At 42.2% G+C, this 24244-nt stretch overlaps 2 protein-coding genes and 1 long non-coding RNA gene across 4 annotated transcripts in view; 2 read left to right on the top strand and 1 right to left on the bottom strand.

The window, feature by feature from the left end:
- LOC117814987 (kelch-like protein 25) overlaps positions 1-3953 on the bottom strand; it is a 30957-nt gene extending 27004 nt beyond the window's left edge. The window contains exon 1 of the mRNA XM_034686595.1: positions 3738-3953. The gene's annotated coding sequence lies outside the window, so the exon portion shown is untranslated. The remainder of the gene's footprint in view (positions 1-3737) is intronic.
- A 7487-nt stretch (positions 3954-11440) lies between these two features.
- LOC117814667 (NACHT, LRR and PYD domains-containing protein 14-like) lies at positions 11441-19209 on the top strand. Of its 2 annotated transcripts, XM_034686128.1 has the most exons (8): positions 11441-11543; positions 11973-12180; positions 12398-14204; positions 14291-14464; positions 16347-16520; positions 16904-17071; positions 18306-18352; positions 18477-19209. In XM_034686128.1, exons 1-8 carry the CDS (start codon positions 11448-11450, stop codon positions 19010-19012), a joined length of 3210 nt encoding a protein of 1069 aa, XP_034542019.1. In that variant the 5' UTR covers positions 11441-11447; the 3' UTR covers positions 19013-19209. The 2 variants fall into 2 exon arrangements, with proteins under 2 accessions (XP_034542019.1, XP_034542020.1); XM_034686129.1 differs by lacking the exon at positions 16347-16520 and having other exon boundaries at positions 12416-14204.
- A 540-nt stretch (positions 19210-19749) lies between these two features.
- LOC117814857 lies at positions 19750-22803 on the top strand. Its single transcript, XR_004631655.1, has 3 exons — positions 19750-20117; positions 22126-22278; positions 22495-22803. It is a non-coding gene; the product is annotated as an uncharacterized LOC117814857 (long non-coding RNA).
- The last annotated feature ends 1441 nt before the right edge of the window (positions 22804-24244 follow it).

Raw genomic sequence — 24244 nt, 5'->3', positions numbered from 1 at the left:
AGTCCCACAGTTCGCTGCTCTGATGTCATTGCAACACATTGTACTCAGACATATTTCACATATATGTGTGAGGGCGGCAGACTGGACGTCCTGTTAGCTCCCCTTCTGATACAGGTTCAGCTTTAGAAAGATAGCAGGTCATCAGGGACCCTCTGAGAGAGTCCTGCTCTCCACCTGCTCACTTGGAGGTTCAGTTTTCAGACCAACACTGAGTCCATGTGAGCCTCTGAAATAACAAGTCCTTAATCTAAAAGCACGAGGGACACACTGAGGGACAGGAGGCAGGCACAGGCAGCAGAGTCCTCCCCATCCCTCCTGCCCCCCCTCAGTGTGCTGTCAATTCCTCCAGATTTCATCCTGATCACTTTGGATGGAGGTTAAAAAATCTGTTGCTTCACTTCACTGTGATGAAGGTACACTGGCGTATGAGAGTGTAGACCCCTGCATGGTTATTTGGATTTGACATCATCTCCTATTTGACATTTTTACCGATGATATATTTATCTGCGTGGCCTAAAGTCGATAGATATCAGCTAACGTAAACTGATAAAACGTACCGTATCCTCAGTTATCATATAGTAACATATTTTTAATTCTCATCCAATGAGATTACACTCATCTAAACTCCTTTTTCCATGAACTATTAGAGGCACATTTCTCCACTGACAGGTCTGTACAGCTTTTTCTGTACAGTGACATTGTTCATATTCACATTTTACTGAGCACCTGGAGGAAGATATAACGTGTAAAAAAGCAGACAAAGCTCTCCGAGTAATGTCATAACATCTCCACAGGTCATCATGACATGTGACATTTCTAAACAGTCCAGTCCGGGCACCTGAACGCCTCACAGTTCAACGTGCTCCACAGAGCCACACTGTATGAACGATCTCATACAAGACAGCAGAGAGAAGACGTTTCTCCTCCTCCACAGGGTTTCTTTGTCTCCCTCTCACACACACACATAACACACACACACACACACAGCGTAGCTCTACCCATTGATCCGTCTGATTAGCTCGCTGACAGCTAATCAATAAAACTGTGAGCTTTGTAAACACACATGCCAATACTGAAGAGGACCTGAGGGCTGTCTGATGCAAAACAGTTATTCTCTCTGGAGGAGAACACTTAAAGTCATGAATCCAACAGACCTACATTGTTTACATATTTAACTCAGATTCAATGAAACGGAATTATCCTTTTTTAGTACTTAACTCTCCTCTAGTTTTCTCCACAGTAATAATGCTGTGTATCTATTTCTACCTTCACTGTAGTCCACCTATGAAATGAAGACAGTTCTCTTGCATGTGTAAACATACCTGTCAGTAAACCTTGTTCTAAAGGAGGACTCTGAGCAGCTCATTAAATGAGGATTGCTTCCTTCCTCCACATGTTGTATAATTTAAGTCAAAAGTTCAAGTTTCCGGTAAATCCAGCTGAGTTCAGGCAGAGAAGATTAAATATTAGATATTGAAACAGTTATTATTAACAGAGTTATAGCCTGAAATACTGTAGTTTGATGTGTTTAAGATCGTTAATGTTGTCTCAAAGCCTGTAGAAGCAGAGAGGAACCTCTCTTTAATCAGAGTTGGTTTGGTTTTCATTTTCTTCTTCTGTTCTATGAATAGTCCTGCTGTGCACTCTGATCCTGGACAGTTTAAAGTCATGCTGGTTGCCATCATGCCCATAAACATATGTTTCTGACAGTAATAACATATCATCTTCAAACTTTTTGTGTGGCACGGATGTTAGAAGTATTCAGCTGTAAACGTAGATGTCTTGGCTTCAACATTTTCATATTTTCATATTTAAGGAAGAGTAAATCAAAGTGGAGGCAGGGGCGTGTCCAGAAGGGTGGTCATGGGCAGCATGGCCCACTTTAAATCTGATTGGCTTCCCCTGGTGCTATTCCCTTTGTCACAAAGGGAGTAGCCTGGTGTAGAGGAGAGACTCAGTCGGTCAAATACTGCATGCAAACTCCTACACAGGTCAAAAATGTCTTTGTTAGCTATGTTAGGGAATCAAACCATTTCCAATATGTGTATTTTGATAGTTAGTGTAAGGGAGCTTTGGTATATCACCCAGGCATGAAGCCTTGTTCATACTTCTGCTTCAAATTGACATTGTAGCCTACACCGTAGGTCTGAGCAGCCCTTTTTCAACGCAAACGCCAATGCGTATCACCTGACATGCACCTCCTTCAAAAGGTAACTACTGTCGAAACGACGTGGACGTCCTCCAATGTTTTCTCTCTATTTTTCCTCGGAATGACATCTGTATGATAACAAGATACATCAGCTCCAATTTAACACAACAGAGACGCTGTGAAAAGGCAAGCAGAAAATGTAGTAGGGCCATAGACTGTATAAATAATGGACGTAGTATCCGTGACGTCACCCATCTGTTTCAGAAGCGCTGCTTTGAAGCCAATCGTCAGCGGCAGCCATATTGGAAATGCAGAACTCAACCAAACGTCTGTCGAGCTAGTGTGAGGTAAAGAGGCGGGCTTTGAGCCTCCTAGCCAACAGCTACATTGTTTCCGCCTGTCAATGAAGTCAGCTGTGCCCCTCATTATCGAAAACTCGTAATCTTAATATCTTCGACTTTACCGCGTTATGAAAAAATTCACCTCCGTACAGTGTGTGCCGAGGAATTAGCTATCCAGACGAAAAACATTTTTTGTACCAGGCTGTAAACGTGTTTATTTCTGCTGTAAATATTGCCTTTTTTAAATCTGTGTGTATGTGGTTTCCAGTACTTCCTGAGCCAGCCTCAAGCGGACACTCGAGAAACTGCATATTTTAACACTTCTGTTTTGGCTTCAATTCTCACGGCTGGAGGTTGCCACTTGAGTGTGACCGGAAACAAGCTTTTAAGTGGAGCATTGCAGAGCGACGTGGACACATAGCCTCACAAGTATGTAGTGCTCACGTCTGCTTTGGCCACCACTGCATAGAGTCAACATAGAAGTACAAACCAGGCTTGAGTCAGTTCCCCTGCTTAGCCACCACAGTTAATAAACTCTGGACACACCCCTGACGAGAGGAAGAGGCTTCCATCACACAGGAGAGACAATCACCTGAACACAGGGCCTAACACGGGTTGAGAAGAACAATACATCTTTATCATGCCTTTAATCCAGAGACACAGAGGAGAAGCAATACAGCTGCTCCTGGAGGCAAGCAGGAATACAACTCAGCATGGATAAATGTCTAAACATCAAACTTTGACATGACTCGGCAGACATCAGGGAGGCTTAGTTTAACACGATCTACTTTAAATGAGATGATAAATCACCTTTAGAAAGCAGTAGGTAGCCCTCAGGCTAATAACTGAATAAGTTACTGTCACTGCGTTTGACCAGAGTTTATTTAGTGTTATACCTGATCAATGTGAAGTATTAATCTATCACATTACAACAAAGGGAAGCTGTGAGTTGTGTTTGAACACAGACAAAAGTTACCTTTATATGAGACATAAAAACAAGTTCACAGTGACTGAGGCTCAGCTATCTCTGTGTTTAACTTCTGTCAAAGCAGCCACATTAAACACACTTTTAATAAAGACTAGCTGTGAAACAGACACATTAAATAAACAGTCTGTATAACGAGGTCTCTGAGGGTGAGTCCTGGTGTGTGTGATGGTATGTAGTTAACTAACAGCCCATTACATCGTTATATCACAGTGTGTACTATGACTGCACAAAAACACACAGAACACGTACTCTTACTCACATGTGTGTAGTTTGAGATGTAAAGCTAAATCCTCAGACCGTACAGCTCCAGCTTTGTGGGTAAAACCATGTTATTTCTGTAACAATGGCTGTGGTTTGTCTGCCACTCTCCGCCTGTCTGACGGCTTTTACAAGAAAACCTTCAAACGGCTACGGCAGCGTAAACCAATGGCCGCTGACGCACACGTGACTGAAAGCTTAATAACCAATCACAAGCGGCGTCCTGACACAGGGCTGCCTCTTAAGCCAATCACAGTGAAGTTGGGCGGGATTTCTGGGCCTCTTCCTCGGCCAATCATTACAGTCCACTATAAAGTAATCCGGAGTCTAAACCAATAGTAGGAGTGGGCGGGACATCAGCTGTTCTTTCAACCAATCAGTGAAAAGGGATAGTTGGTATTAATGGCGGCAACAAAACAATAGCACGTTGGCACCTGACAGAGTTAGGATGATAAATCATTGTATTTGTGTATTTTGTTTCAATGGCTTAAAGACAAACCACCCACAGTAACACAGTGGTACAGAGAACTATACAAGGTTCTACAAATGGAAAGCCTCTCTGCGAAGTTAAAACGGAACAACAGATATTTTTTTTTAATTTGGCAACCAGTCTTAGTTTATTCACCTTATGAAATTACAGACTTGTTACAAAAAGGTGGAGTGCCTCCCAATTTGAACCTTATTTCATGAATAAGAATTGGATTTTCTGATCTCCTTTTCCTGTTTTGGCAGGATGTCGTTTGCCCTCTCCTTCTCTTAGGAGGGTTTGTGGCATGGTGCCATATATCTGTTGACCTCTTTACCCATGTGTGTTTTACTACTTAAGCAGCATATGCTATGAGATATCACTGTCTGATTGTGAGTCTTGATCTGGGGGCTGTCATGTCATTATCTTCTTGTTTTGTTTTGTTTTTGTCTTGTAAATTATTTCAAAGCTTTGTCTTTGTCTTCTTTGTCTTGTACTGATTTGGATTGTTATTTTGTTGATGTCCACTTTGAAAATTGATAAAATATATATACACAGGATGACAAATCAGTTCTTGCAGGGCTCTGTTTGCCGTTGTGTTGTTATATGTCGCTGGAGATGTGTTTTATCTCCAATAGTAAGATGTGACAGGCAAAATCAAGGCAGTACTACTATAGGAGCTCTGTCTTTGTTGATTAAATGCCACACAAATAAGTTTTACCCCTTACATTCTTTTTAAAACATAAATCAACATTGCCCCCTGGTGTGTGAAAAGGAGAAGTACCTCCAGCAGCAGTGAGAGTTGGTGCAGTGTAATCACTCTGCATGCCTCAGTTATTAATCAATAATAACTCTCCAGCCTGTTCAGAATCTGCAGCGAGGCTTACACACTGGTTGAAGTAAAAGTCAAATAGTTGTAAAAAAACACTTTTTTACAGCTCGCAGAAAGCCAACATTTTAAAAGGGATTAATCTAAAAGCAAAGAAAAGTACTGTTTGTCCACGCCTCGACAGGCTGTTCAGAGAGAAAGAAGCAAACAATTAACATGAAGTTTGCAGCAGGTTATAGATGCCAAGACAAAAAAGAGAAAACCAGTTAGAATCTGCCTCACACAGTGGGTTTTAAATACAGCCTTCTCAGCTGCTTCGGTGGTGTTCTTGATGGCTCTGCTCCTTGCTGCTCCCGTAATGCCCAGTGCACTTAGGGCTTTGTGGAGTGAACGCCCCACAAATCCCCTGCAGCCAACTTCGATGGGCATACACCTAGCCTCCCGGCCCTGCACCCGACAGTCGATGGCCAGGTGTTCGTATTTTGACCTCTTCCTTTCCTGGGCCTCCCCCAAGCGGTCCTCCCATGGCACTGTCAGCTCCATTATTATGATGATCTTGGTGCTCTCTGAGACCAGGAGGATATCTGGTCTCAGAGTGACATGCTGACGATGTGTTGAGGGAACCTCAGCTGCTTCTCCAGGTCTACTGAGAGCTGCCAATCCTGTGCAGCTGCCAGGATTCCTGCTGCTCCCTTCTTGCAAGCTGCCCTGGGCTGCTCTCCTGCTTTGACGAAAGCTATCGCACTTGTCTTGTTGCTCACTCGGCTGCAGCTGCTGATTCCTTTACTTATGGCTTCAGCAATTTGTTTCAGCACTATTGTCATTTTTACCATTGCTATTGTTTTCTGTCTCTCTGTTATTCTGTGAAGCACTTTGGGCTGCATGTTTTTATGTATGAAAGTTGTTATATAAATAAAGTTGAGTTGAGTTGAGGTTCAGCTCATGAAAAATGGTAGCAAAAACAAAAGTGTTGCATTTATATTTTTGTTCAGTGTATGTTCCAGCAATGGGAATATGAGGATTCACTCAATAATGTAAAAATGAACTGTTACAAAAAACATCCAAAGCACTCTGCAGGGTTAGTGTAGAATAAAAAAAATCCTTTACTTTACATGTCAGTGTGTACTTCAAACAGTCCACACATTGGGACCAGCTTCTGTCTCCATCAGATCTGGGGTCTGCAGTGTCCAACATAAAGTCGAGTAACAGAGTGATCCACACTGCTGCTTCATCGCATCTGTAAGTGCTGCTGTTTGTTTCATTGAGCGGTTAGTCAGAACCATCTAGAAGTCGGGGAGTACAACTAATTAATATCATGTGATCAGTGTGTAATCTGTCACGGACTGGGTATCTGTCACAGGTTAGACTGGTTCTGACTTCAATCTGAAGTTATGAGGATGTGACAGCGACCTCAGATCAAACAAACACAGATGCCAGGACTGACGAGGGACAAACAAGCAGCTTCTTCTCTACACATGAAGGTGAAAAGTGTCTGTAAACTGACCTGAACTCACGTCAACAGGTGAGAATCCCTCCAGAGAAATCTGTACGTTTGATGATGAGGATCACTGTGCTCACATAATGCTGCATCACTGTTTGACCGTAGATTTTTTTCTGGATGCTGATTGCCTGTTTGAAATATGTTATAGAATTTCAGTCAGAGTCAAAGAGCAGTCATTTTACAAATATTGACCTGTTCTATAGTTTGTGTTTGTGGAGTAAAGTCAGCTGGAGTTTGATGTTAATCTGCGCCACATGAAGGAAAAGCAGGGAGTGTCTGAACCAGTCTGACAGCCTGGATAAACTTGGCTCAGGTCCTTTTATTTATTTACTGTTGATAGCTATTATTGTTGATAGATAGAAGTTAAGAGCTTGGATGAAGAGGTCAGTGGTCGAATATCTTCCAACACAGGAACACTGACTCAATCAATCAACCTTTATTTATACTCGAGAGATCATTGCGGGGCAGCCACCATTTACAATGATTTCGATTCAATTAAAGAGGCATTTAAAAACAAACAACAACCTCAAGGCTATCAAAGTCATCAAATGGGATCATTTGTGACATGAAGGTTAATAATTAAAAGATAAAATACAAATTAAATAGGTGTATAGGATTGACTATAAAATGCACTAAAAATAGGAAGGGACTTAAATGATATATACACAGGTACACTGAGCTAAAACAGTTACAAAAAGGGGTTAAAAGGTTGAAAATCAAGTTTCTAAATTGTCCAAAAGATAAAAGTGCATTTATTTCGAGGAGCAGCTGCAACTTCTTCCAAGAGTAAGCCAGGTCTTCCACCAGATCCGTCTCCGATCCGCTGCGGTACAGCTCTGTGCCCTGTCATCCGTCAACACCCACCGGTTGCATTTTCAGAAAAATCTTAATGCAGAGTGATAAATGGAGTCAAGGTTTGTGAGGGTTGAGGAAGATGCGTGTCTATAGATCAGGGGCACTGAAATACAAATCTTAAAGGGCCACATATAATTTTCTCAATGAGTCAAAGGTCCATTTAATGAGGTCGGTCAGCCACATGCCATAATACTGTAATATTTAAAGCAAAATGTCCTTTTCGTTCGAAAGAACAACAAAAATATGAATTAAAATGTTGTTATGTTGTGTAATAGATGTGTCGAGTCCTGCCTGCAGCTAGATATGACGATTTCAGTGCATTTATTTTGTAGTTCTTACCTCTGAATTTTGAGGAAATGTCTCTTCAAAATTCCTATGCTTCGTCTTATAGTGCCGTTTCAAATTGGAAATCTTCACAGTTATAGTCTCCTGGCATAACCAGCACATGGTTCTTGTGTTGGTTGGAGGGTCAATAAATGCAATAGTTTCACTCCATTCCGGGGGCCGCCTATTGAGGGCCTCTGCTATGGATTATGTTCCCATAGTGCAAGACTTACATGAAAACAGCCTCCACAACCCTCTTTCTACAAACATTGGAAATAGTGATTTGTTTCTTTAGATATAGCCAATTTTTTGTCTGAGTCTGTCTGAATGATTAAAGAAATGTACATTAAATGTGAGGTTTTTCATCAATCCATATCCCTTGATACTTGTATTTTGTGACTCTCTCAATTTTGAATCCTGTTCTTGTAACTATATTTCCATAATTTTGCTCTACTGCTCTGACTCTGGAGAACAGCATCATCTTTGTTTTGTCAGCATTGAGTACCAGCTTTAAGTCATCCAGTGTTTCTTTCATATTGTTAAATGAATCTTGTAAATTACTGACTGCAAGTTGAACAGAATCAGCAAAACAACACAGTGCAGTGTCATCAGCATGTAGATGTGCATGACAGTTGGACAAACAAGAGGCAATACTGTTGATTTAAATAGTAAATAAAACCTGACCTAAAATCGAGCCTTGTGGAACTCCCTTGAAGGACTGTAACTGCTATAGAACTTCAAAAATGGCTCCCAAGTTTAACAGATTGTTTTCTATCTGAGAGATAGCTGTTAAACCAATTGCATGTATTAAAATCAAAACAAATGTTATGTAGCACCTGCAGTAGCAAATGATGGTCAATGGCATCAAATGCTTTTGATAAATCAAGATATGACGGATGACTAAGTTTCTCTGAAGACCCTTTAACACAGTCTAAGTCTCAATCAGCCCACAGTCTCTTTGATATTTGTCAGAATTTTTATATTTCAAAGTGAAGTTAAACATGTAAACATTTTCAGACCAATATAAGACTGTGGATAATTTAAACCTAGACTTGTTGGTTGAATTGTTTGGGATCATCAGGTCCAGTTTGGGGCTCCAACAAGGTTTGTGTCAGTCCATGTCCAGTCTCATGTGTTGTGTGACTGAGAGCACTGAGGCCTAATGTGTTTCCTATGGTGTAAAGCTTTTTGTTATGATTTAACATGTTGTTGTTTTTGTGAAGGTGGAGTCTCTGCTATGAATCAGTGTGAGGACAGAGAGGAGGGAGCCTCTCCCTCTGAAACCACTCTGTGTGGGGAACATGAAGCTGAGAGGTGAGATGATGATCTCTATACCTGTCCATAACTTCTTGACTCTTCTCCAAGTCAGAGCTCAGCACTCATACTGTGTGTGTGTGTGTGTGTGTGTGTGTGTGTGTGCGTGTGTGTGTATGTGTGTGTGTGTGTGTGTGTGTGTGTGTGTGTGTGTGTGTGTGTGTGTGTGTGTGTGTGTGTGTGTGTGTGTGTGTGATTGGAGGAAAATATGTCACACAGTTGCAAAGAAACAATTAGTTTTGACACTTCTGACTGAAAAACAGCGGCAGCAGTGGACAGAGCTGAGACTGCAGGGGAAGACGGCCTGTCTTCCTGCTGCAGCCCACACTGTCTAACACCCCGTCTACAAGAACGTGCCTTTGGATGAAAGCATTGTTATCTTTGCTATAAAAGCTAGACTGCAGGTGCTACCATCTAAACTTAACCTTTCCATCTGGTTCTTGAACAGTCACGCCCCCTACTGTTTGCACCATGGGACTTATCAAATCCCTGAGACCATGCCCCACATCCTCAATGGTTGCCAAGTGTACAGAGGGCTGTACATCCTCCGGCATGACAGGATAGTGGACCTGATAGCAGAGGAGATTTCATTTGTGTTTAAATCTTCCATGACCCTGTTCAAAAACTGTTCTGTAAAACCGAGCATGTTTAGCCTGTGTAATGATGTATTAATGTTTTCTCACATTTCACCAAACACACCGGATGTTGTTGGGGTCAGAGAGAGCAGTAAGGGGGTGCTGCTGCTGGAGGTGGGCTGCACATTCGACTCCAGCCTAGAGGAGGTCTTTACTACAAAAGTAGTTAAATACGAACAGTTGAGGCAAACCATCGCACAGCTCGGCTACCAGTATAAACTGCTGGTGTTTAAATTTGGTAGCCTGGGCCATTTGCACAGGCTGATGGTCCGAGGCCTTCAGATGGACGGCCTCTCTAGAGGAGAGCCAAGCAGCTGGCCCGGTATTGTTCGGTCTCGGCTGTAATCGGGAGCCGCTCCATCTGGAGGAGACGCTGCTTTCTGTTTCCGTGAGAGTTTAATGTGCTGCAATGATTATGTGTGCAAGTTGCTTTGTACCTGACTGCCCCCCTTTGTCCAGTTGTACTGATACTGTTCATGTCTTTTGTACAAAGTTTGTACCTCTATTTATGTGGATATGAATAAATACTTAAAATGTGTGTGTTGAAGCAGAGAGCAGCATCATGGACCAGACTCTGCTGGACCTGGACCTGGACCCAGCTGTGTGTCATTAAAGAGTGATCGCTCTATGGGTCGACTTTTTGACCTCAAAGATGGACGTCAGTTTGATCATCCAAAGTAATAATCCATCACAGTGTTTTTATCAAAATCAAATATCAGAAAAGTTTGTTGTAAATTTCAGCAACACTCAAGTTTGGAACATTTTCAGAGTTCATGTTTGTACATTAGTGTTTGTGATTTTGTCAGAATTCCACATGAGAGACTAGACTCTCCTGGACCTGGGCCCACCACAATACCTATAAACATCTTTTACTTACATTACTCAGTGATACTTTTTCTAAAACTTGGAATGTACTTTACCTCTTATTTCTGGTGTTTATGTTTCTTTCAGTGTCCAAGATAGGATACCTGGACCCAGCTGTGTGTCATTAAAGAGTGACCGCTCTATGGGTCGACTTATGGATCTCAAAGATGGACATCAGTCTGGTCATCCAAAGTAATATTCTATCAGTGTTTCTTTTATCAGAACCACACATGAGAAACGTTTGTGCTAAATTTCAGCACTCAAACCTGGAACATTTTCAGAGTTCATGTTTGTTCATTAGTGTTTGTGATTCTGTCAGACTCCAACATGAGAGACTAGACTCTCCTGGACCTGGACCCACCACAATCCCTTTAAACATCTTTTACCTACATTACTCAGCGATACTTTTCTAAAACTTGGAATTTACTTTACCTCTTATTTTTGGTGTTTATGTTTCTTTCAGTGTCCAAGATAGGATACCTGGACCCAGCTGTGTGTCATTAAAGAGTGACCGCTCTATGGGTCAATTTTTTGACTTCAAAGATGGACAACAGTCTGCTGATAAAATGTAAGAACATTGAAGCTAACCCTTACCCTTAAAGAGTTAAACATCAAAGCTCTTTTGATTGAGTTCAAAGCTGGAGATATTAGTGCTGATGAAAACTAAGCTTCATGTTGTGTCTGAAACATTTGATCCTAACTGTGGTTAGTGTTTTCTCTGTAAATGTTAACATTTCTCACTCATTGTGTTTCTATCCGGATCAAACAGAAGTAAGTAGGATTGGAGGCAGAAATAACTTTACTCAGCATTTATCTTCATGTGTGTCCTGTGTTTGTAGGAGGATCCAGCAGTGTTTCTACCAGGATCCACTACATAGAATCTATCACATGGACTCTGTGTGTCATTATGTTATATACACTACATGATATTATATTTGTTCCACAGAGTTCAGGGATCAGAGGCTCCCATTGGTCAGTCTGCCCAGCAGCATCAAACACAGCTGGACTCCATATTGATGGTGTGTAAATGTAAAAACACAGCTCCTAATGAGAATCAGAGCACACACTCTTTCTGTTTGGATGTTTCTGAATTGTTTCCTGGTTACACTGCAAACATCATCTCTGCCTGAATGAGCACTCATGCTGGTCTCACACAGACTCAGACTCTCAAACTGAGTCCAGTTTGAGGTGTAAAAAACAGAAACACTTTGCCTCAACACATCAGGTCAAAAGTCACTGCAAAGTTTTTCTGTATGAAACCACACCAGGAGATTACTCCAACAGGAGGTTCATTTCATAGAAACTTGATGTGTAGTAGACAGGACCATCCACAGACTTAATACTGAAGCAGAATTGTGATCCAGTCTCAATACTGCACTCTGGAGACCAGCAGGCTTTCTGTCTGTCACAGATGATCTGATGTTCACTTCTATTTTGTTCTACTCCAGCTGCTCCAGGAGAACATCATCACTTTTGTACAGACCGAGCTGAAGGAGATCCAGAGAGCTCTGAGTCCAGATTACCCAGAATTCTTAGAGAGTCAGAGGGAGGATGAGGATAAAGAGCAGAGGAGGAGCAGAGAGGCCTTTCTGGAGATCACTCTGCACTTCCTGAGGAGGATGAATCAGGAGGAGCTGGCTGACCGACTGCACAGCAGTAAGAGGATTTGAACACATTTAACATGATGGAGAGAGGAAATAGAGACAACATTGGAGAGGTTTACATTTCAAACTCTGCTGAGGAACTGTTCACAACTGATATGCTGAAGAGATTTCAGAGAGGAGGAAAATGAAATCCATCCTGATTTCTGAAAGTATAAATTCATCAGACGTAGCTTCAGATCATTCATCACAATTCTATTTTGTTCTTTCAGGAAATGTTCCTGCTGCAGAGTGCAGACGTAAACTGAAGTCTGACCTGAAGGGGAAGTTCCAGTGTGTGTTTGAGGGGATCGCTAAAGCAGGAAATCCAACCCTCCTGAATCAGATCTATACAGAGCTCTACATCACAGAGGGAGGGACTGAAGAGGTCAATGATGAACATGAGGTCAGACAGATTGAAGCAGCATCCAGGACACCACACAGACCAGAGACCACCATCAGACAAGAAGACATCTTTAAAGGCTCACCTGGAAGAGATCAACCAATCAGAGCCGTGCTGACAAAGGGAGTGGCTGGCATCGGGAAAACAGTCTTAACACAGAAGTTTACTCTGGACTGGGCTGAAGACAAAGCCAACCAGGACATCCAGTTCACATTCCCCTTCACTTTCAGAGAGCTGAATGTGCTGAGAGAGAGAAAGTTCAGCTTGGTGGAACTCGTTCATCACTTCTTTACTCAACCCAGAGAAGCAGGACTCTGCAGGTTTGAAGAGTTCCAGGTTGTGTTCATCTTTGACGGTCTGGATGAGTGTCGACTTCCTCTGGACTTCCACAACAATCAGATCCTGACTGATGTTACAGAGTCCACCTCAGTGGATGTGCTACTGACAAACCTCATCAGGGGGAACCTGCTTCCCTCTGCTCGTCTCTGGATAACCACACGACCTGCAGCGGCCAATCAGATCCCTCCTGAGTGTGTTGACATGGTGACAGAGGTCAGAGGGTTCACTGACCCTCAGAAGGAGGAGTACTTCAGGAAGAGGTTCAGAGACCAGGAGCAGGCCAGCAGAATCATCTCCCACATCAAGACATCCAGAAGCCTCCACATCATGTGCCACATCCCGGTCTTCTGCTGGATCACTACTACAGTTCTGGAGGATGTGCTGAAGAACAGAGAGGGAGGAGAGCTGCCCAGAACCCTGACTGAGATGTACATCCACTTCCTGGTGGTTCAGTCCAAACTGAAGACCATCAAGTATGATGGAGGAGCTGAGACTGATCCACTCTGGAGTCCAAAGACCAGGAAGATGATCCAGTCTCTGGGAAAACTGGCTTTTGAGCAGCTGCAGAAAGGAAACCTGATCTTCTATGAGTCCGACCTGACAAAGTGTGGCATCAAGATCAAGGAAGCCTCAGTGTACTCAGGAGTGTTCACACAGATCTTCAGAGAGGAGAGAGGACTGTACCAGGACAAGGTGTTCTGCTTCATCCATCTGAGCGTTCAGGAGTTTCTGGCTGCTCTTCATGTCCATCTGACCTTCACCAACTCTGGACTCAACCTGATGGAAGAAGAACAACCAACGCCCCCGATCTCTAAAATCTTTAGAGACAAAACTAAACTGAAACATCTCCATCAGAGTGCTCTGGACCATGCCTTACAGAGCCCGAACGGACATCTGGACTTGTTCATCCGCTTCCTCCTGGGTCTTTCATTGCAGACAAATCGGAGTCTTCTGAGAGGTCTGCTGACACAGACAAGAAGAAGCTCAAAGACCCATCAGGACACAGTCCAATATATCAGGAAGAAGATCAGTGAGGATCTTTCTACAGAGAGAAGCATCAACCTGTTCCACTGTCTGAATGAACTGAATGATCAATCTCTAGTGGAGGAGATCCAACAGTCTCTGGGGTCAGTACGTCTCTCCACAGATAAACTGTCTCCTGCTCAGTGGTCAGCTCTGGTCTTCATCTTACTGTCCTCAGAGAAAGATCTGGATGTGTTTGACCTGAAGAAATACTCTGCTTCAGAGAAGGCTCTTCTGAGGCTGCTGCCAGTGATCAGAGCCTCCAACAAAGCTCTGTAGGTGGATAAATGAGAGATTAAAAAGCATTCTGGTCATGACAGATGAAACATTGTGTCTGTGCTAATCACTAATTCTTCTTCAGGCTCAGTAGATGTAACCTGTCAGAGAGAAGCTGTGAAGCTCTGTCCTCAGTCCTCATATCCCAGTCCTCCAGTCTGAGAGAGCTGGACCTGAGTAACAACAACCTGCAGGATTCAGGAGTGAAGCAGCTGTCTGCTGGACTGAAGAGTCCACATTGTAAACTGGAAACTCTCAGGTCAGTTTAAGACTGATTGTAAAGTCTCACTTTCTCACAACAATATTGATAACTGGTTGTAGCTAACATCAGAATGAGAACCCTCTCACACCTCTGCTGTGTCTCAGGTCATCAGTGAGGATAAGTCTGTATAGATGAAAACATCAGTCAGACTTTATTTAGATGATCAGGAAAAAGTATGTTCCCAGAGAACTGCATGAAAGAGCAAATGATCATTTGTCAAACAAGTGGAAAATGGGAACAATATAAAACATGGATTTAATTCCTTCTAAATACACTGTGTTCCAAATTATTGTGCAAGTTGCATTTTTATGAATATTTTAAAAAATGTGTTAACAGTCGTATTCAAATTGGTTAAAAAGTCAGATAGTGAATATATTTCTTCAAATGTGTGGTTAAAATTATGCTTTTCTAAGTACGTTGGCTTTATTTTCAAATAAATGCAGAATCTGCAGAAATTAGTGTGCCAAATTATTATGCAAGTTGGTGATAAGAGCATATAACTTGTGAAAATCAAAAACTAGGCACCATTTTTAATGTTCTATTGAAAATAATATTTATTAAAACTGTATTAAAACTTAAACAAACAATAGTTTTATTTACATTTGTATACAAATAAAACTGTAAATGTCTTTGAAACATTTCAAATCTAAAGTGATTCTCTAATGTCCAATATAACCTCCTTTTCTTTCAGTGAGGGTCAGAGGTCACTGGTAAACTGATTTAGTTTCTGATGACTTCTCTGCTGACACTGTGTGCTGTACCTTGTATGGCTTTCCAAAGATGCTCTTTTGAGCTTTATTTCTTGCCATTACTGTAAATTATCTTCTTTATAATTGACCACAAGTTCTCAGGTTGAGATCAGATGAGCAGGCCGGCCAGTTCAACAGGCGATCATCTTTGAAGCCCCGAGATGCCATAGTGTCCGTTAGGCATGTGATGGTGCATTCTCATGCATGAACACTAGCGTTTTTTTAACTTTAGCTGATTGACTTTTGCACCAGGGAAGGAAACTTTTACACCATCCTGAACCCAAAAAAGACCAACAAGTTAATCATTAACAATGACAGCCCAGAACATAACACCACCACCGCCTTGTAGACATCGTAGTCGAGTTGGAGCAGCATGGTCACTTGAAATCCAACCAGATGCCCACCCATCAGGTCCATCTAGGGTTGCCTGGCACTCATCTGTGACTATAACTCTGGAGAAGTCAGCCTTCATGTATTGATTAGCTTATTCCAGTCGTTTTTCATGATGTATTTTCTTCAGTGGAGGTCTTTTCTTTGCCTTTTGAACCTTTGCCACTCGTCTTAGCGTCCTACATCGAGTAGACCTGGGTATATCATCGAGCACCACAGCTTAAAAAATGGCCTGACTGGTAGCTAAGGGTCTTTTAGCAAACTCTCATATGATTCTTGACAGTTCACAGCTTGATAATGTTCCACAAGCCTTTTCTACTCAGGGGTTTCTCCCATCCTGACTCTTTTGAACATATCTTTTTATGGTTCTGTGGTCACGCTGTAATTTCTTGGCTATATCAGTGGTGGATGCCCCCTTACTCAGACTCTTGACAATTGGACTCTCTTCCTCTTTGGTCAGATCACTTTTCTTGCCCGTGGTCAAAGTTGAATAGGACTTATAATAATACATAATAATGTGGCACACCTATATACACGTGGTCTGTGATAAAGAATATCAGAAAGCTTTGTAGATTCAAACAAAAAGGGTTTTGTTAAAGCATGAGGCCTTAGATACATCATACTAAAACCATTTTTTGTTCTGAACATCAGTCTTCCAGATTTTCAAGAAAAGGTTACCTGTATCATAATTTGGAACAGTGTAAAACACTTTTTCTTCCCTATCTAAACACATCTTTCAGGTTAACTGGATGTAATATCTCAAAGAGTAGCTGTGAAGCTCTGTCCTCAGTCCTCAGCTTCCAGTCCTCCAGTCTGAGAGAGCTGGACCTGAGTAACAACGACCTGCATGATTCAGGAGTGAAGCAGCTGTCTGGTGGACTGAAGAGTCCACATTGTAAACTGGAAACTCTCAGGTCAGGTTTCAGCTGTCTGTTGAACCCCTAATTGCTTGAATAAGGGGTGCACAGTATTTGAAATATCAATAAAACGTGTTATTGCAATAACTTTGTGTCTTAAACATACAGAAACAATAAATGCAGCCTGTTTAATGTGAAAACAGACTATATATGATCATTCTTTATTTGAAAACATAATTTAAAAAAGAAATGTGTGACTTTTTCTTTTGCATTGAGCCCCAAGGTTGCAGCATGATTTGTTACAGTTCATTTAATTGGCATTGCATGTCCGGCAGTGACTACTGCACATACAGATATTGGCAATAACGACTGTCAACTTCAGTATGATTTTTCAAATGATGTATGTATGTTTCTCTAAAACACAGTTTTTCTAACTCCAGACTGTCAGGATGTGTGATCACAGAGCAAGGTTGTGCCTATCTGGCCTCATCTCTGCGCTCCAACCCCTTCCACCTCAGAGAGCTGGACCTGAGCTACAACCATCCAGGAGACTCAGGAGTGAAGCTGCTTTCTGGGGAGCTGAAGTGCAGGAAACTGGAAACTCTCAGGTCAGGCTTTCTTTGCAGATTCTGCAGGTCATTTGGTTTTGATTTCTACTGCTTGGCCTCAAAGTGGTTTAACACAAGACATTCAACAAACAACGTTTCAAAGACAAAGCACACACAGCATGGTCCTTCTGAAACACAAATGCACCCTTCTGTACTCAGGAGTTTGTACAGAGTCTGCACTCGTAAAAGGAAATGGATAGATTGAAGTGAACGTCAGCATGAACAGAACCAAAGAACAGCTGTGAGACACGTATTCAAATTTCTGGCTGAATAACTGGGTTAAACAATGGGATCAAACAGTATTCATTAAGCTTCATCAGCCCAGATACTGGTTCACTGACACAGCTACATTCAGTTAGAAAAGCAGCAGAGCTGTCAGTCATAATAGCTTCATATGTTGCTATTTCAGAGTGACTATTTTGGCAAAGAAAGTTGAAGGGACCGACCCAGTAAATATCTAAAATTGGTTTCTTTGTGGAGGTTTTTGGAAGTGACCTCTTCCCCACCCCACCCCTCCGATTCTGGATTCAGAGCACACTGCCTGGATCTGCCACGCTCTGAACCTGATGCCAAACCAAGACCCATGATAGTGATATTTTCACGACAAAGAACTTTCACTGAGAATGAGGAGAGATCAGCTTAAATACTGCGGAAGACAAGTCATGACCCCACAAATGTTGTAATGGACCCTTGTTGCCGATATGTGATAGTGACAGGCTGTATAATTCATATACCGGTCTTGTATGTGCCCCCAACTGAGATGACGCTGGTTTTGCCAACAAACGCCTAGCTTCTCTACCAGACCTTTTCTCTACCGGACCACCACACATGACCAAGCAGTTACTGCCATCTGTTGGTCAAGTGGTGAATCACATAAAACCTGTTGCAAAGAATCTTGGCGTATGGCTTGACAGTTTTGATGTACCCCCCTAAGATTTTATGTGGCCCCATCTGGCCACCCCTTTGAAAAATTTCTGGAGGCGCCACTGTCTGTTCATCACGCACTGCGATGAATCCACCTGCTGTGCCAGGTGTGATGCTTCAACTCCCTCTTTTTCTCCAAGTGTCTCAACACTGTCAGAAAAAGTGACAGAGTGATGAAGACAGCTGGCTCAGATGAGTTTCAGCCTGTTTCTCTGTCACAGGGACAAACTGAGGAACACTGCTTCATGTTGAACAGCAGGTAGGACTCATGTTGGACTGAACATCACTCTGACTGTGTTTCTTCCTCTAGGGTGGACCATGGTGGAGAGCAGAGGTTAAAGCCTGGACTGACAAAGTGTAAGTGTGGAATCAGATTGACTCATGAGGACCAAACAGCAGACTGTCAGCTAACAAAGAATAAAGCCTTCAGGTGTGTCTGATGATAAACTGCTGCTTTGTTGTGTCTTTGTTTCTCCATCAGATGTCTGTGAACTCACACTGGACTCAAACACAGCTCACAGACGGCTCAGACTGTCTGAAGACAACAGGAAGGTGAAACGTCTGATAGAGGACCAGCCATATCCTGATCATCCAGACAGATTTGACTCCTGTCATCAGCTTCTGTGTAGAGATGGTCTGACTGGTTGCTGTTACTGGGAGGTCGAATTGAGAGGATGGGTTTATATATCAGTGAGTTACAGAGGAATCAGAAGGAAAGGAGACAGTGACAACTGTGTGTTTGGATGTAATGATCAGTCCTGGAGTCTGAGCTGCACTGATGGTGGTTACTCTGTCCTTCACAATAACAGAGAAAATGTCCTCCGTCTCTCCTCGTCCTGTGACTCTCAAAGAGTAGCAGTGTATGTAGACTATCCTGCTGGCACTCTTACCTTCTACAGAGTCTCCTCTGACGCACTGATCCACCTCCACACCTTCAGCACTACCTTCACTGAACCTCTGTATCCTGGGTTCAGGTTGTGGTCTTCTGGTTCCTCAGTGTGTCTGTCTTCTGTGTAGCAGGGGGAGTCTCCCCCTCTCTACACAAACACTACAAACACAAACAACTACTGAAGAACAGCTTACTCAACTTCCGGTTCAGTAAAGTGGTGATTGGACATTTGTAATTTGCTTCCTGATATTTATCTTTTTTTTTGCAACCTACATTGAGATGTTGATTACATTTTTACTTGTTAAGCCATAAGAAGCTTCCCGGAGATCTGCCGTAATGAGTAAATCCAATGGCAGTCGCGGTAAAAGTCAACAAAAGGCGACTTCCAGTGCAGCCACGGCTAGCATGGAGCTTGACAAGCTACCCAAGAGTATAACAAGTGAACTGACCATCTGCTTGAACACTGCTCTGGCTCCAATTCAAATCTCACCTCACAATAGCCGACACTGTAGCATCACATACCACCACTATCACCGCAATGGAAACTGCTCTCATTGCTCGCTCAAATCTGAACTGGAGAAAACTTGCAGGCAAACGAGAAAGAGCTCAGCCCTCTCCAAAAGAAAGAACCGCCGTGTGATTAGTATCCCAGCCTGATTGGGTGTTCACACCAAAAGCGAATGAAATCATTTGCGCCAATGAATCACATGTAAGGTCAATGTAGCACCAATTGGGCGACGCAAATGACACACTGTGAGGACAGAGAGTGAGGAGGATTGTCTGGTGAGTTGTGAAAACTTTGTCTGTCAGCTATCTGTTGTAGTAGGAAGTTAACTCTGCCCTTTAGCATAACCGGCTTCCCCATTCAATGTCCGCGAGCTCAACCTTGTTCGATAACAACAGACTAGTGTGGGGTGGTACCCCCAATCCACCTTTATGTCCTGAAACCTGAGGGAAAAGAAGGACCAACATGCACTGTTCACCGCAACAACCTCCGGACCTGCCCTCTAAACATGTTGCAGAATGAACAGGAACCAGAGGAGCAGCTGAGAGGCCAAGAAACCAACATGCCACCTGACCTTCCACCACCCACTTGGTGGCTCCCAAGTTTGATAAATACTACCCAGCAGCCCACAGGACCTGCACCAGGCCCAGCTCAGGCAAACCAAGGACCAGCAGCCCCCAACGGTGTGCCTCTTCGTCCCTCATGATGCAGTAATTCGCACCAGACAGGTATGGACACGAATGAGTGGTCGGGGACGACCATTGTTAAAAAGGGGGGGAGAAATGTCACAGTGCCAGTTTAATCATGCCTTGATTTTGTATAACTTGTGGTTTTAAGGTGTAGTGTATTTTAATTTCTAGTGTGGTTTTAGTGCATTTTAATTTTCTAGTGAGTTTTTATTGTTTACATTTTATCTGCATGGACTTCCTCAGAATTTAATCAAGGCAATGAATGACTGACAGCTGGTGCTGATTGGACTGTACTCCCCAAGCTGTGTGGATAGCAGAGCGTTTTTAAGGTGGCCCTGAAGTGCAAATGACAACGGCAATTCAGAAAACACAACGGCAAAATTAGAAAACACGACAGCAAATCAGAAATCACAACGGCAAATCAGGAAACAAAACGGCAAATCAGGAAACACAACGGCAAATCAGAAAACACAACATCAAATTAGAAATCACAGCAACGTTAACCAAACCGGAAGAAGTAGATAAACCTCGGGGGACATGGCCCATGACTCGTCGCTGATTGGACTGGTCTAACCTTTGACCCGGAAGGACATTCTTAACATGTTTTCCAAATATGAGTACCGCCAGGGACGACGTACATGCTGCCATTAAAGAATACTTTGATGCATGACATGGATATACATGGATACGACGTGATACTAGATATGCTTTCGACATTCCACAAAATAAACATGAGTCTGCGTACGCTGAAGACGTGTTTAAAAGAAGCAGGGTTGCACAGAAGACTCAACTATTCCCCTCTCCCTGAGGTGAGGCGTGCAATCCTGATTGAGCTGGAAGGACCAGGGCTACTCTTCGGTTATCGGACTATGTGGCAAGTTCTCCAACGAAAACACAGGCTTAGTGTTAAACGTGATATAGTAATGAGGCTAATGAAACAACTGAATCCACGAGGATCGACTTTGAGAACACGCAGAAGGTTTACAAGATGCACGTATCACTCCATGGGTCCAAACTACATATGGCATGTGGATGGATATGATAAACTCAAACCATTTGGCCTTGCCCTCTCAGGATGTATAGACAGCTTTTCAAGAAAGATAATGTGGCTTGTTTGTGGACAAACAAATAATAATACATCTGTCATCGCTCACAATTATATTAACTGTGCCAAGAGTGCTGGTGTGGTTCCAATGAGACTAAGAACCGACCTCGGGACAGAAAATTTTACTATGGCAGCAATACAAAGCACCCTCTGCAATGTGCATACGGACCACTATGCAGGCTTGTCTAGCCACAGTTACGGCTCATCCACAGGGAATCAGCGCAGGAATGATAAGGATAAACACACTTACTGTAATTGAACACAAACATAATGCTCAAGTGTTCTAATCACATTTATTACTACCAAAAGGTATTTTCAAGTGCAAAGAACAGTGCAGGCACATCCAGTGTTTCAAGTAACAAGCAAATTAAAAAAACCTTTCAGTTGAGTGTCTTCAAACTGACTGGAATTTTGTACCTTGGCTCAAGCGTTCACTTTTTTTTCACCTTTTAAATCCCTCATTGTCCACCACTGAAAACGGCTGCAGGGGAATGATTCATCAAGTGACTTCTCATATTACTTGTATTCCCCGACTTGTAGAGGATCGCGGTCTGGCAGTGTCTGCAAACAGTTTTTTTGCATGTCCGTCATGTTTTCTCCTCTATCGTTTTTGTTTACTGCAAAACTAAAATGCGTCCATACTTCTGATTTAAACTTCGCAGGAGGTTCCATCAGTTTAAGTTTTCCGCTCCGTTCCCCCTCTGTGCTTTCCGCCATCTCTTCCTGCACTGAGCAGAGGATCATGGGAGATGATGTTTGCTTCTCAGACTGGCCCACTCAATGGCGCCAGAAAAAACTACACTAGGGAGGTTACTCCAAGTCCAAGTCCAAGATTATTGTGATAATCATATGGTTTACATTCTGATTTCTCTGTGATGCTTGTGGTTATAAATGTTTTCCTCTTCTGTGAAATAAGCCACTTTGCATCTAATGTATCACCAGGTCTCCATTTTGGATGGACTTGTTTGGAGACCTGAGAGACTCTGGACTCTTCAATGGCAGCCATGAACACTAGTATGTGCACCGCATTCAACCAAGCAGACTTGCATCATGTCCAGGAGGGATTAAGAATGAACTGTATCTCTTGCCTCACAGGTAGTAATGATCATATACATCACAAAAAATGCAAGTGTTATGGTATAGACTAAACTTGTATATATTCAAACAATTGTAAATGTTGGTATAATCCATTCTTGGATTTAGAAGCTATCTGTCTCTACTAGTGTTTATAAATTCCTGTATATTAACAAACAAAGAAATCTAACAATGACAATTTCAAACCATGTCCTTTTATATCATCTAATTTTGCAGATTTGGTTCAAGGGACTGTGGATTCGCTGTTGAACACAGAGAACTGGATGTGTTTTCTGAGGCAAGGCAAGTGATTGATTTATGCAGTGATCCAGACATTGAGGAATACCTACAACAGGCTGTGGACCGAAACAGACTACAACATCCACAAGACTGGAAGACAGCCTCAGAACTTTACATCACTCTGAAGGAAATAGCTGAGCTATAGACATGGACTATTGGAAATCCTTCTTGTTTTTACTTGCTTATTCATTTTCTGATGCAATGTTTATGTAAACATCAATTAATATTAAAAGGCATTTGTTTGGATTTTACGTTGTTTTTTAAAATATATATTCAGCTGTGAAAAACAGGAAACAAATAATAAACGAAAATCAGGACACAGCTCTGAAATAATCATTAGTAAGACCTGCAAGTAGCTCGCTGCACAGATTCAAACAATGTATAGAAACACGAGTGAACAATCACTTTGATGCATAACAAGTCCCAAATTTCCTTTTAACAAGACAGTAACTGATGCAAACAAGCAAACGTGACCTTGCACTTGGGCATTATTCTGACCAGAAAGTTGTGGGAAAAAAAGACAGAAAAATAAATATAAGTAGCTAACTGCACAGATTTAAATGGATACAATCCCTCACACAGGTGAGCAGAATCTATTTTATGCATAAAAGTCCCTTTCACATCTAAAAACATCCAAATCCTGGAGCATTCTGGTTCCCAAACTCCATGTTTGTCTTAAAGACACTGTAGGAATCTAAGAGCCGTAGCTTCAGTTTGTTTGTACATGTGCTTGCCATTGGAAAAGGTGAATCAGATAAAAACTCAATGCTTGGAGGGGGTGTCACTCCTGCTGGTGGATGTGCTGCTAGACCAGTGGCAAACATCAGCACATCCTCAAGAGAGACAGCCGTCACTTTTTCTAAAAAGAAAAAGTCAACATTTCAGTGCATTGTTTGACTCTGCATTATCTAAAAACATAAAGTGAATCATTATTTGTTTCTTCAATGTATCAATGAGAAAGTTTGCCATAAAAGTCTGCAGAGTTGTGTGTGTAATTTAATAAAGTTAGCAAGGCATCTTCCACTGCAGCAACAGCTAGCTTTGAGCTACGCCAGTTTCAGAATTAATACAATGTGACAGTGGATGTATTTTTAAAGTTGCAGCTGTAACCTAGTCAAAGTGTTTTTTATTAAATGTCAACATTTGCTCTTACAGGTTAGAACAAATGTTGCAAAGTTCAAATAAAAGTTGAATATATATACTACCATATAAACATAGCACAAAAAGTAAGGACATTTGTGTCTGTTAGATCATTTCTCTCTTGTAAGAACGCTTCTTGGCAATAAATCTTATACTGTTGGAAAGCCTGTTTATTTCCATTTTAGAAGGTGTCACATTTGTGAGGAACATGCATTTATTGGGATAAGCAGCAAAGCTGAATATGTGGGTTGTGCCCATGTAAATTTGCCAAATCTTCTCTGCCACTGCCAGCATATTATTGTGCTGCTATGGACTCTTGTTTTGAGCTTCTGCTAACCCCAGGTGCTGACAATGAGGTGCCTGATTTTCAGCACCTGTGAGCATGGGCCCTGCTACAGTGGTCAGTATGTGTCTGCTCCAAGAATCGAAAGTCTGAAGAAACGGGACATATTGGCAATATAAACATTTAACAAGCAGGAGCCTCATTACCGGATGGAAGAACCGTAAACAGTCACAACAGCCTGACAACTCCTCCTCATGCTGGTCA

Source organism: Notolabrus celidotus, chromosome 6, assembly GCF_009762535.1.
Source record: "Notolabrus celidotus isolate fNotCel1 chromosome 6, fNotCel1.pri, whole genome shotgun sequence".
Lineage (NCBI taxonomy): Eukaryota > Metazoa > Chordata > Actinopteri > Labriformes > Labridae > Notolabrus > Notolabrus celidotus.
The sequence above is the reverse complement of the archived record's forward strand: the minus strand, read 5'-3'. Positions and strand labels throughout refer to the sequence as shown.

Excerpts from the sequence above, each read along its gene's own strand:
- LOC117814667 (XM_034686128.1), top strand. The coding sequence starts at position 11,448 with ATGATATTATATTTGTTCCACAGAGTTCAGGGATCAGAGGCTCCCATT. Across the intron at positions 12,181-12,397 it reads GGCTGACCGACTGCACAGCA|GAAATGTTCCTGCTGCAGAG; the intron begins GTAAGAGGATTT and ends TTGTTCTTTCAG. Across the intron at positions 14,465-16,346 it reads TGTAAACTGGAAACTCTCAG|GTTAACTGGATGTAATATCT; the intron begins GTCAGTTTAAGA and ends CACATCTTTCAG.